This window comes from Canis aureus, chromosome X (assembly GCF_053574225.1).
Source record: "Canis aureus isolate CA01 chromosome X, VMU_Caureus_v.1.0, whole genome shotgun sequence".
Classification (NCBI taxonomy): Eukaryota; Metazoa; Chordata; class Mammalia; order Carnivora; family Canidae; genus Canis; species Canis aureus.
The window spans coordinates 96,714,715-96,728,398 of NC_135649.1; the positions used below are offsets into that span (position 1 = coordinate 96,714,715).

The following is a 13,684-nucleotide window of genomic DNA, read 5'->3' on the forward strand; positions in this document are numbered from 1 at the left end:
TTTTTACAATTCCTGGATGGTACATGTGAAATATTCCCAGTCCTGCCTTATATAACTCATAAAACACAGACTCAACATGACTTTCAAGGACAACTCTGAATGTTAATGTTTCCATTTTCGGCCTCATGACAGAGTTTTATTACCTAATGTAAGCTCCGGAATGTCAAAGGAGTGATAGGCAGTATAGACTCCACACACAAAATAAATGCATAGTCATTTTATTCTAAATTGCTTCACTTGAAAATATGGCATGAAAAATCTAGAGAGAGGAACTAAAAGTAAGTGATTTTATAGCACTCTAAAATGGTGAGACTCAAAAAATAAAAGTCCTAGGATAAAAATGCTCATGCATTTGAGTTTGTGATATGGCCAATCCCAAATAAATTTGCTTACATATTCCATAGGGCTTGCATAACTAAGAGCTGGTCTGATAGGTACCAAGCACCATTGTTCCACAGGCAAGGACTGCAGATTTTCTAGAAATTAATAGACCTTGTCCCAGACTTGCTTTTCCACTCTTGTATTATATAATAAAGTGTTCCAGGGAGCAAACTAGATGACTATACATTTTACATACCCATGTAGGGATTTTCTAATCACAATTAGTGTAGCATGATAAGGTCTTGGGGGAACTAGAACTCCCAGGCAAGATGTCTCAGTTCTAGAGCATCCTTCTCTGTTTTTTCCTTCTCTGTTTATCTTTCCTTACTCTGTTACCCTGTTTATCTTTACAAAAAAAAGTTGTATACTATGATTTTTAAAAGAGTGGACTACTGTTTTATGGTTATGTGTGGTTTCAGGACAGTTACAATTATGTTTTTTAAATAGTGACTCCCTCTTGTTAGATTGTAATCTTTATCCAAACTCATGTTTGCGTATTGACCTTCCCCACCCATCCCACCCCCACGTGGCATCATTCATTCATTTAGCAACAGTCTATTGATCTTCAGTTGCTTGTAATATGTAGTGAGCAGGACAAGGAACATCTCTGTTCTAGTGGACAGTATATTCCTGTAAGTTGTACAGACAATACATGACTAAACCAATATATAAGAAAATATTGAGTAGTGAAAATGGTATCTTAAAAAATTAGAGAGACTGAGTGTAATTGAGAAGGAAGTTTAGATAGCATCTTCATGAAAAGCCCTTCTGGGCAAGTGACACTTAAAATGGGTCTTGAACAATAAGAAGGAAACATTATTTAGAGATATGGAGGAAGAACACTTCAGACAAAGCAAACAGTTTGACAGATTGTGAAAGAGAAGTTAAGTATGGCCAAAACATAGTATAAGAGGGGAAGAAGGGTATGCTGTTAGATTTGACAGGTAGGCAGGTGCTAGATTGCAGAAGGATTTGTGGGAAAGAATTTGTGTTTTGTGACTCCATTGGCTTTTATACAAAGGAATGACATCTGATTTGTAGTTGAGCAGAGAAGAAGGAACCAACAAAGGAGTTAAAAAGCAGTGCTTAGTGACGTGGGAGGAAATCAGGAAGGGGTGGTATGTGAAGTAGAAGAGAATGCATGAAGAATGAATTTGGGGACCTGGAAGTTGATGGCAACCTTTGCAAGACATGTTTCAATGGGATAACTGGCAAAGAGAATAGTGGGATAAGGAAATGTAATTAGTAAGTGTAGAAAACAAAATATTCTTTGGAGAAGAGGGATACATAATAAGTAGTAGGAGGAAGGGTTTGTTGGGTCAAGAGAGTTTGTCTTGTTTTAGTTGATAATGGTGAACTTCAGTAGAGAAGGAGACACTGAAGATGCCAGAGGCTGCAGGTAATTTTAGGAGAAAAGACTTTGAAAAAGTGAGAGGAGGTGGGATAAGATGTAGAACATCTTACCATACTTCTCTCAACAGATTCTTCCTCCATGTACTTCCAAGTTCAGTTGACAGTAGAAATGTCTAATTTTGCTGAGCACCATAGCAAAAAATTTTCTTGGAACAGTTTTAGTTTAATAAAAAATTACATTACCCAAAACATGACAGAAATTAAATCCCACCCATTTGGGAAGGAATGTTTTGGCATTCAATTCAGAAGACTGTTATTTTAATTACATTTATTTATTTATTTATTTATTTATTTATTTATTTATTCATTCATTCATTCATTCATTCATTCTTTCAGGTGCTTCAAGAAGACTTAGAACAGGAACAAGTCAGGGTCAATTCCCTCACTCATATGGTGGTGGTAGTCGATGAATCTAGTGGAGACCATGCAACTGCTGCTTTGGAAGAACAACTTAAGGTCAGATTATTTTCTTTAATATACCAGCTGTGTCATTCAAAATAATTAATTGCAATTTAGAAAATTTCTAGAAAATGCATAATGTAATTTGCATATTACAAATACTTACAATGCAACACATTTATTTAAACTAATCCAAGTTATATCCCATTTGCAGACGTTTCCCTTTCATTAACCACCCACTGTTTGTTCACACTAGCTTCCTGGCCTTTGGGGAAATACATGATTACAGATACTTTTTAAAAAAATTATAGTTGAATAACATGTATTAGAGAAGTGGTCAGAGGAATATCGTTTATATACTCTTAAAACCTACAGTCAAAGAAAGGACAAATGTTAAAAAAAAACACAAAAAGGATCACATTCAATGAAATCATGAGAAACCAACACCTTCATATTTTTTTCCTGGAAAACTTCAGTTATAATCTTGATGAGGACACAGAATATTTAAGTTATGAAAGTTTTGTGGGGGAAGACACTTAGCTTTTCAAGCCCTCATTCAACCTGAGTCATAGTAATTATGTCCTTGGAAACATAACCAATACCTATAACAAAGAGCAAGGTAGGTATTTTCATATTTTTATCTTTTCTTCCTAATTGGGAACAAAAACATTTTACTGTGAAAAAATTTGAAAACATTTTCAACAAAACACATGTACATAAAGCAAAACATCAACATTAAGGAAAAATGCAACAATTTGTTCTGAATTTGACACGTACATTCATATTCATATATATATATAAAATATATATATAAAACAACAGATGATATTTGAGAGATTCATTTTACCCATGAAATGTCTGTCTTTTCTTTGTGATTTTTAAGGGCCAATAGCCTGACATGTCTAAGGATACAATCAATGTAAGTTTAAGTAGCTTTATTAGCCCAAGGTTGTTCTAAACATAATTACTCTTACTTAACCTATAACACAGTTTCTTAAAGCTTCATTTCTGTTTTCTTCTTTCTTTGTGTGAATTGTGTTATTACCTCAGTAAAATGTCATTTCCTCAGGTTACTGCTTTAAATTTCCAGTCTTTAACAATGGTATCTTCTCCTCTATCATTAAATGACAAAAAGAAAATTCTTAAACTGCTATAACCAAGCATTTAACATATATTAGTCACCAGTGTTAATTGCTTATGATTCAATGAAGTTACAGGGATCAGAGATATAAAAAGGCTTATGACACCTAATATTATAATGTATCATCACATATATGATCAAATGTATTATACACATACATACTCATGACCAGCTAAAGGACTGTACTGATAGGCCATTGCTATAACCATTTAAAGTAATTCCATAGTTCTTATAAAACAGTCCTGTAACTAATTATAGATGAGTAAAAATCTAATACTTAGCATTCCTCAGAAATCTTCAGAAAAGGTGAAAAAAGACTAGGGGGCAGAAGTTAGGAGAGTGATTGGTTAAAAAAAAAATCATGGCCGACATTTCTCTAAGTCATAGACTATTTCTAATTAAAACAGCAACTGAGAAAACACGCACTTTGGTATTATCAGACCTAGGACAATTAGCTTTAGAATGTAATCATACTGAGGTGACGTCTGAGGGGCCAGGCCACCTTGAAAAATAGTCCATAGCACTCTCAGATGGTGATTGGGTTAGAGCTTACTTAGGATAAATTAAGAGTTGTGTCCCTAAGCTTTTCCCTATTTATTCTCCTACTTGCTTTCATTTTCACCTTATTTTCTGTCTTTATATAATTGGTCCAGATATATCTACTAAGATAGCTGAGCATGTATTGACTTCCCCTAAATCATACGGACTCCATGTGCCATTGTCTGTGATTGCCTCACCATTAATTAGTGTTGACTGCTACCTCCTAGCCTCCTCTTTTCCCCACAACTCCCTTTTCCCTTTTGATACTCTCATTTCCCTCTACATACTCCCTTACTGTGACCTGACTTTTGGTTAATCTAGACTAGTGTCTAAAAGGGCAGGGTTAGTAAGAATTCCTGGGGGAGAACGCCTTAATGTTTCTTTCTTCCCATCCCATCACTTTTCTCAATCTTAGAAGAATCCATGCTTGAATTCTGTGCCTTATTTGTCCATTGATTTGAATTGTTCTGGAATGCTGGGCTTTTGTGTGACTTTGACATTTTGGTGATTCTTTCTTGGGTTCTTTGCAAATGATATAATCTAATCTTAATCTGGTTGAACTTTAAGAGGAAAGAGGAGAGAAAGTAGAGTTGGTAGAGAAGGAGGAGGAGAGAAGAAATGATAAAGGAGAAAAAGACAGATCAACAAGTACATTAGAACAGTCACTTTAACAGCAACGCAAGTATTTTTTGCACATAATAAGAATTCCATGTGTGCTCCAGAAACTGTGAGCCATTAGTATATTTTATACGGGGCCCAGAGGAATTCTGTTAGAATAGGGACAATTTTAGGAAAGAAAAACAGGTATATGGACTCCATACAAGGGGCCAAAATAAAACAAAAGAAAAACAAAACTGGCAGGGATCTAAAAAGAATCCTCAAGGGCTTTTGTTGGAGCTAGGTCTGGTCATCAATCGCTTATTCCCCTAGACTTGTTAGTGTTGAATGTTTATCCCACTCCTTTTCCAACATTGCAATGTCTTCATCTGTTTTGCTCTAGTGTACTGAGGCACCATCTCAAGCCCCCAAATGGATACCCAGTGGTCTTTAATGAAGAGATGCAGATGAGGCAAACTAGAAATGGGAATCCTTTTTTTTTTTTCATTTATTCCTAAGAGACACAGAGAGAGAGGCAGAGACATAAGCAGAGGGAGAAGCAGAGTCCCTGAGGTGAGCCCGATGTGGGGCTTGATCCCAGGACCTCGGGATCACAACCTGAGCTAAAGTTGAATGCTTAACCAAGTGCCATCCAAGTGCAAAAGGAGAGTCCTTGTTTTAATACAATTAGAGAGGGACATGTTCTTATCATATGGAGTTTGAACTCTGAAAATACTCCTTATAGAATATTTTTATATGTGTTGACTTAATCCTATGAACTTTATTATAAGTTAGATTTTCTCTAACTTTTTAAGAGGACTTCTAGAAGCCATTCAGCTAAAAAGTTTTAAGAAAAACAAAGTTAGGTCAGAACATATGCTTAGGGATTCTGAGATAGCATGGCTTATGAAGGATAATATTCTGAAAAGTACCGTCTGTTGTAAATTAATTTGATTCTCTCTCAGAGGTTCAACTTGTCCCTCAGCAATGTCACCACAGGTCATAAACTTGTCCTTAACTTCAGAGATGTCTAGGATGCCAATGCACAGAGAGTCTGATTTGTAAGCAGTGATGCCCATTAACTGATTTTATTGAGAAATAGCTTGGCTAAATAACTGAGATTAGTAATTTATGTAGAGTATTCAGTTCTGGAGGACATTATCATATGTCTTTCTGAACATCTGCATTTTGTTTTTCATTTTCTCAGTGAATACTTACTGTGTTCTTATTATGTCCCTGAGATTGTGCTGGGTAACAGAGGCAAAACAGTGAACAAAAAGAGAATTTGTCATTACCATCCTGGGTCAGGAGTGAGTAATCTGTGAGCCTGCTGCCTTCCTTGGAAACTAGAAACAATGGTAGCCATTTCCCAGGCTCCCTCTTTAAAATCAAAGGCTAATTCCTTTCATTCGTGGTCACCATGGTAGGTATGGTAGACATGGTGATTGCTCTCTTGGTTCTTGTAGTCTAGCAGAGGAAATAGACCTTAATCAGATATTTATAGAAATTAGCAAATGTTTAAGAATGGACATAGCTTATTTCTATGAAGGAAAAGAACAAGGTTTTGTGACAACATAATTATATGACTCCAACTGAAATTTGAGGGCAAAGATGATTCCCTGATTCCCTAGGAAAGTGATTAAGCTAGGGTCTGGAGGATATGTTGGAGGGATCTGCATAAAGTGTGTGTAAAGTACATGGTGTAGATGGGTAGTTTTCAGGAAGGGGAAACATAAGATGAGGTGAGCATGGCATCCTCAAGAAACTGAAATTTGGCTGCAATTCTGAAGTTCAGAAGAGTGGTGTTAGAGGAGACTTGGCAGATAGAAGGGGCTTACCTAAGAGTTAGGATTGGTGTGTGATACTAAACTCCACTAAAATTCAGTCAGCAAACATGTATTGAGCAGCAGCTCTCTGCCTGGATGACAGCTGGGACTACAATGGCAGGGAGAAGCAGGGGTAATAGTCATGACACCTGCCCTCCTGGGCCCACACTAATCAAGTACGATGTAGTGTAAAATTATGGCCCTGGTGAATTCAGTGGACAAAAATAGACATTGCTAGATGCCCTATCTTGCTCTAGAAGGTCAGAAAAGTAGAAGTTAATTAGGCCATAGTAAAGGGTAGGAAAGTGTTCTGTACAGAAGAACAGTATTTATTCATTCAACAAATATGTCTTGCATGTCTACTAGGTGCCAGCCAAGTCTAAGCTTTGAGGTTAAGCATGGGCAAAGCATAAATGATTTCTCTATGAAGCTTACATTCTAAGCACACCTCATAATAAATAAGTAAGTTTTATATTATGAAAAAGGTGGTAAGAACTATAAGGAAAAGACTGGAGAAGGGAGCAGTTTTATATGTGAGTAGTAAGGGGATGCTTTCTTGAGAAGACAGCATTTACGCAGAAACTAAAACAAAATAAAGAGGGTGTTTGGAAGGTGTGTGGGCCCTATGGGGCCTTTTATATTTGAAAAACTGAAGAAAGACTATAAGTAGAATATAAGGAACATCTATTGTTCTAGGGAGAGAGTTGTTTCTAATAAAAAAGAACTGGAAACATAGGCGTCTAGTTTTAGAAGTTGTTCTAATGAAAACACCTTCCAGAGAAAAGGCAGAGCTATTGAAGTCCCATTTGTAGATATGTTCTTCTATGCATGTAAACACTTGAGAGTCCAACTAGATGTATTAAAGTTGTCTAAGGCCTGGACCCAGGAGAGTTTTTGGCATATAAAAGGCATTTGGACTATTATGTTAAATGACCTTCATTTTAAAGTTACTGTCTATTATTATGGAGAAATAAAGATTTATCAAAAGAATGTACACAGACAAGCATCCTCTTCTGAAGAAGAATAACTTAGAAAATACAATTTTCTTTTTTTTTCTTTTTTTTTAAGATTTTATTTATTCATGAAAGACTGAGAGACAGAGAGAGAGAGCGCCAGAGACAAAGGCAGAGGGAGAAGCAGGCTCCATGCACCGGGAGCCCGATGTGGGATTCGATCCCAGGTCTCCAGGATCGCGCCCTGGGCCAAAGGCAGGCGCTAAACCACTGCGCCACCCAGGGATCCCAGAAAATACAATTTTAGAACAGATTATTAAATACATATTCAGTTTATTGCTCATCTAATGAAGTTACTCAACTTGTTTATTGAATAAAATAAGAATTTTTGAAGATAAAAAAGGCCTCTAAGAACTAACATACATTCATTAAAATCAAGACATGAAAACCAACTTTATATCAGATGACATTAAGCAATTTGTACAAATATTAAGTAGTAGTATTTTTTTTAAGATTTTATTTATTTATTCATGAGAGACACAGAGAGAGAGAGAGAGGCAGAGACATAGGCAGATGGAGAAGCAGGCCCCCCACAAGGAGCCCGATGTGGGACTCAAACCAGCATCCTGGGATCACGTCCTGGGCCAAAGGCAGATGCTCAACTGCTGAGCCACCCAGTTGTCCCTTAAGTAGTAGCATTGAGGCAGATTCTTTGGGGGATTTATTAAGTTGGTTGATCCGATGGAGTGGAATGCATATAAAGTATTTTGATTTACCTAAAATATTTTGCAAAGCCTTCAATGGTATGTCTATGGATAAGATGAGCCTTCTTATCCCTCTGTGGGCTGGTGGAGAATGTCTGTGTTTTTAATATATTCTTTCCTGGTACCTGATTTATGTGCCAGAGAATTGGACTGAAAATGATTGGATTCCTTTATTCACTCTGCAATGTCAGAAAGTTTTGGGGAAAGAAGCCATTTGAGGTTTTAGCTGGGATACTGTATACACTTTGTCTGAAAAGGAGTGGTTAATGGATAATTTCCTCTCCCACATGACTTTAGAAAATTTATAACAATGACATGTAAAGTTAGAATGTCACATTCAAATGTAATATTCTTGTCTTTCATGTTTTAACTCAAGAAAGGTATGTTTGTCTGAAATCTTGCTGCTTGTAAAAAGTAGTATCTTTAAATCAATTAGGTTTTTGATGAGGAAGGTCTGACTTCCCATCCATTCATGTAAGTGTAAATATATATGTGTATAACTTTGTACAGATGTGTACATATATATGTATATGTATACACTTAACATTTATGTAGATTTACATTTTTTAATGTATGGATGTATATGTGTATATGCACATGCATGCATATGTGTCCATATATGGAGAGAGACAGACAGACACTTCTTGGGCACAAGATTGTTATTAAATGAAAGCAAATGATATAGATTCTTAGTAAATTAGTGCATTCCTGGGCATGGTATGGTATCTAGACCACAGGGACTAATAATTCTGAGTTGGTTTGAATACACTTTGTAGTTGAGCATTTTAACTGGATTTTACTAGGATGGTGGCACTTAAAGAATGTTTACAGAACTAGGGATTATTTAATTTAAAGAAAAACCTAAGCAGAGATTAGGGACAGGTATAGTTTTGTAGAAAGAAGGCTTTTCTCTGTATTCCTTCAGAAGATTGTATCAAAAATAAGCCAAAGTTAATAAGCCTGGGTGTCTTTTGCCCATATTTCTTTCCTGAGCCCAATTTCCTCTGTCCCACTTTTTTCTGTATATGTCTGATTTGAAGTCTAAAACGCATCTCAGGCTCAGCGAGATGAAACTTAACTCCTTGTGCCCTATTTCCCTCTAAACTTTCATCCTTTGCTGGTTTCCCCATTTTTGTTATTACACAGCCATTCACCATGACACCTGTACAAGAAACCTGGAATCATTCCCAACTCCTCCCTTTCCTGTCCCTGTGAGCCCTCTGCATGTAATCAGTCACAGAATTTCTTCATTGTCTCTCATATTAATTGTTTAATCTTTGTTCTTGTCACTATTTATCCTAGGTAAAGTCCTTGCCTGGATTCTTACCTCTCTTTAATCTAATTTCTGCATTAAAATTGCTGTAGCCTGTCAAAAGCCATTTATTACTGTTTCTCCCCTGTTTAAAATCCTTAGTTGCTTTCCATTCTCAACAGAGTCTAATAACTTAAGTCTGCAATGATTTTTATTGCCCCTGACCCCTACCTGTTTCTCAATACGTGTCATCTATTAGCTTCCACATATCCTTTAACCTATATTCTATTTCTCTAAGCCATTTCTGATACTGTCACTGTCCTTGTATATGCTATTACTATTACTCAGAATAGTCATGTTTGTCATCTGCTTTAAAAACTACTTAATGTAGAAAACTCAGTTCAAATTTTTCTCCATGAAGCCATTTTTTGTACATGACCACTCCCTTTTTTGAGGCACCTCATATCATAATTATGTCTTTGTTGTTTGAAAGGAAGATAGTCTGCTAAAAGGTAGTTGTTCAGAAAGGCTATAATGTCCTCTTTTCTATCATGGCGTGAAAATGGGGAGTGCAATTAAAACTATTTATAGTATATACCTTTGGGATCATTTGTGGTGGGAAAGAGTCTAGGGAATATTAAAGCCTATAGAACTGAGAAAAAAGAATATTTATGAAGAAGGATATGGATGAAAATATTTTTGATGTTTCTCTCCAGTTTTTAATTCTATACTTGGCAAATCAAAAGTATGTTTAAAAATTTTTTTAAACTAATGGAAATAATTTCACTAAGCCAAGTGTCAACAATTGTTGCCCATGAAGTTATAATTATTAGCACTTTTGTGTGCTCATCCTTTACCAAAAATTTTACACACTTTATATGTAATGCTCTCCCTATTTCACAAATGAAAAAGCCAATGCATAGTGGAATTAAGTCCAAGTTTATGTAGCTTTCAAATGGCAGAACAGGACTGGTGTCCAGATCTGTGTGATTTCTCCTAATCTCTCAATTTCACAGAAGACAATTACTGTGTAACCTTGAGAAAATTATTATATTATGCAAATATATTGGGATGATAGTATTCTTTATGAATTTAAGTGTACGTATATGAATATATTGGAATGGTGATATTCTTTATGAAGATAATTCTAATATTGTCTGAAAAGAGTTCTGGTCTTTTTGGTTTCTAGAATAATCCTTAAACTTCACATTACAGCACAATTAGAATTTTTTTATCAGAGCACCTAGGAAAGTACAGAAATCATAATTTTAGGTCAAAGACTTCACGAAGGTAACACACCTGTAGTTCCATATCAGATAAGAAGATAACATGTTGCCAACAATTGACACAGTCCTATCGAGCTGTATCAGTCATAAACTTCACACCTCCTCAAAGTTAACCTCTATCCTGATTTATATTGCCTCAGAATAGTTTTATTTTTAACTTAATGTAAATGCAATTGTATAATATATAGTTTTGTAATTGACATTTTTAACCCAATGTCATGTTTGTGAGTTGCATCCATGATGCTTATAGCATTAGTTCCTTAATTTTTGTGGCTGGATAGTATTCGTTCTTGTGAATATATAGTTTAATTATATATTCTACTGCTCAGAAAATTTGTGCTGATTCCAGTTAGGATCATTTTAAATAATGCTGGTATGAACATAGTTGTACATGTATTTTTGTGAAAATATGTATGCTTTTGTATTGAGTATATACTCAAGATTGAAATTACTGGGGATATGCATATTTAGCTTTATAGGCATTGCAAAAGAGTTTCCCAGTAGTGAGTAAAGGTACAAATTGCTTCACATCCTCATCAGTACTTGATATTGTCAGATTTTTTTAAAGATTATTTATTTATTTATTTATTCATGAGATACAGAGAAAGGTAGAGACATAGGCAGAGGAAGAAGCAGGCTCCATGCAGGGAGCCCAAAGTGGGACTCAATCCTGGGACTCCAGGATCACGCCCTGAGCTGAAGGCAAACACTCAACCACTGAGCCACCCAGGCGTTCCAGTGCTCTGAGAAAAAGAAGGGGCATATAGTCAAAGTTGAGTCAAGCTGAAGGAAACTGTAAATCTATCTTGGTTAGTGTAAACCCTTCACATTTGTTCTTTCCTTTTAAAAATTTATCTTATTTTTGTTTATTCACGTTTTCATATAGATTTTGGAATCAGCTTGTTTTTTTCCCCAAACCTGCTGTGATTATAACTGGGGCTTATTGACTATATGGATTAATTTGTAGTGAACTAATATCTTTATTATGTAAAGTTTTTAAATTCATGAATATGGAATAGCCTTTAATTTATTTAGGCCTTTATTTTTTTCTCTTAAAAATGTTTTATGGTTTCCAGGATAGTGGGTCTTAGGCTTTTTACGATATTTATTCATTTTTTGGATATTTTTTTATATTTTTGTTGTAAATGGTATCGTTTCAAAATTTCATTTTTCTTTTTTTTTAAGATTTTATTTATTTATTCATGAGAGACACAGAGAGAGAGAGAGAGAGAGAGGCAGAGACATAGGCAGAGGGAGAAGCAGGCTCCATGCACGGAGCCTGACGTGGGATTTGATCCTGGGTCTCCAGGATCATGCCCTGGGCTGAAGGTGGTGCTAAACCGCTGAGCCACCAGGGCTGCCCAAAATTTCATTTTTCTATTTGTCTTTTACTGATAGGGAGACATACAACTTGATTTTTCTTCCTTGGCTTTGTATCCAGGGATCATGCTGAATTTACTTATAATTTGAATGGTTTATCTGTTGCATCACTCAGCTGTACATATACAGGTTGTAATTATAATTTTGCTTCTCCCTTTCTGATTGCTGTTCATTTAATCAGTTTTTCTTGCCGTATTGTGCTGTATACTCTAGCACAATGAGATTATTGTTGATCTGTTTCTCATTTTAGGTCTCAGAGGTAGGGCTTCCAGTAAATCACCATAAAGTATGATATTGCTTGTAGGTTTGTTGTAGATGCTTTTTATTCCTACTATTCTAAAAGACTTCATCATTACCAGGTACTGAATTTTAGCAGATATTCTTTTCAGGATCACTTAAAATGATCCTATTAGTTTTCTTTTTTATTCTCTTAATGTGTAAAATCACACTACTTCACTTCCTAGGGTAAAAATAGCTTTGCATTCCTGATCTAAACCAAACATATATAATATGTATATAATCTTTTTTATTTGTCACTAGATTTCTTATTTTTTAAAGATTTTATTTATTTATTCATGAGAGAAACACAGAGAGAGAGTCAGAGACATAGGCAGAGGGAGAAGCAGGCTCCCTGCAGGGAGCCTGACATAGGACTCGATCTTGGGTCTCCAGGATCAAACCCTGGGCTGAAGGCAGTGCTAAACCGCTGAGGCACCCAGGCTGCCCTGTTGCTAGATATCTTTCCTAACATTTGCTAAGATTTGATTTAGAATTCTCCCTTTGGGTCCATAAATTTTCTTTATTGGGGAAGTTTTAAATGAAAGATTAAATATATTTAAATAAGACTTTTCATTTTTTATTTAGACTTTCAGGTTTCTTCTCCATTTTCCAGATTTCTTTTTTTTTTTTTGTCAGTATGAGTAGCTTGTGTCTTTCTAGGAATTTGTGTTTTGTATCTAAAATTACAAGTATTGAACACTACACTGGAAGCTAAGTATGTACAGTATGTTGGCTAATTGAACTTAAATAAAAAATAAAATTACAAGTATATTCAAATAAAGTTCTGTTTAGTTGACATGGTGTTTAATAAATAATGCTTTTACTAGTTACCAATGTTTGAAGTTTAGGAAATGTAATATAAAACTATAAATGTCTAGCGTCTTTGGAAAAGCAAATGATCTGGTAATCCTTTGCCTGTTCTGAATATTAACCTCAGTAATAATTAAATAGCTTTGCCACCTTTAGCATGAACTCTCCATTTATTTACAGTCCCCATTATTCTCCATTCTCTAATACTTAGGTTATTTTGTGCAATTTTTGTGCATACACATTAGAATTTGTGATTTCTTATAAGTAGAGTATTTCAGTGTGTAGTTAGAATGAAGTATAGAGGGATATTCATTTTTCACTCACTTGATTCCAAATAAAACACATAATAGATTATGTTCCTGGCTTATAATTTAAAAGAAAAATATTTTCAACTCTTGTATAAAAGATAAGCCATAATAGACTGTAAGTAAAATATGAAACACTAGTTGTTTGAGTGTCATGCTGAAATCTTTTGCTATATTCTGTATTAAAATTCTGTTATGCTGTAGACTTATCACATTTGGAAACAAAAGCTAATTTTCTACCAATTAAGCTCTGAATGTTAACTAGTCACAAGCTCTCAATAATTTATCACAGTTTTTGGAGCATTTTCACATTCGTTGACCTATCTGACCCTAACAGTGACCTGGCTAGGAGGGTACC

General features: G+C 35.3%; 1 protein-coding gene across 15 annotated transcripts in view; it reads left to right on the forward strand.

Moving 5' to 3' along the window:
• The window catches only part of DMD (dystrophin), a 2,162,139-nt gene that overhangs the window by 717,182 nt on the left and 1,431,273 nt on the right, over window positions 1-13,684 (forward strand). For all 15 annotated transcript variants that reach the window (XM_077887780.1, XM_077887782.1, XM_077887777.1 and 12 more), the window contains one exon: window positions 2,131-2,250. In XM_077887780.1, the coding sequence (XP_077743906.1) occupies window positions 2,131-2,250 (120 nt within the window). The remainder of the gene's footprint in view (window positions 1-2,130; window positions 2,251-13,684) is intronic.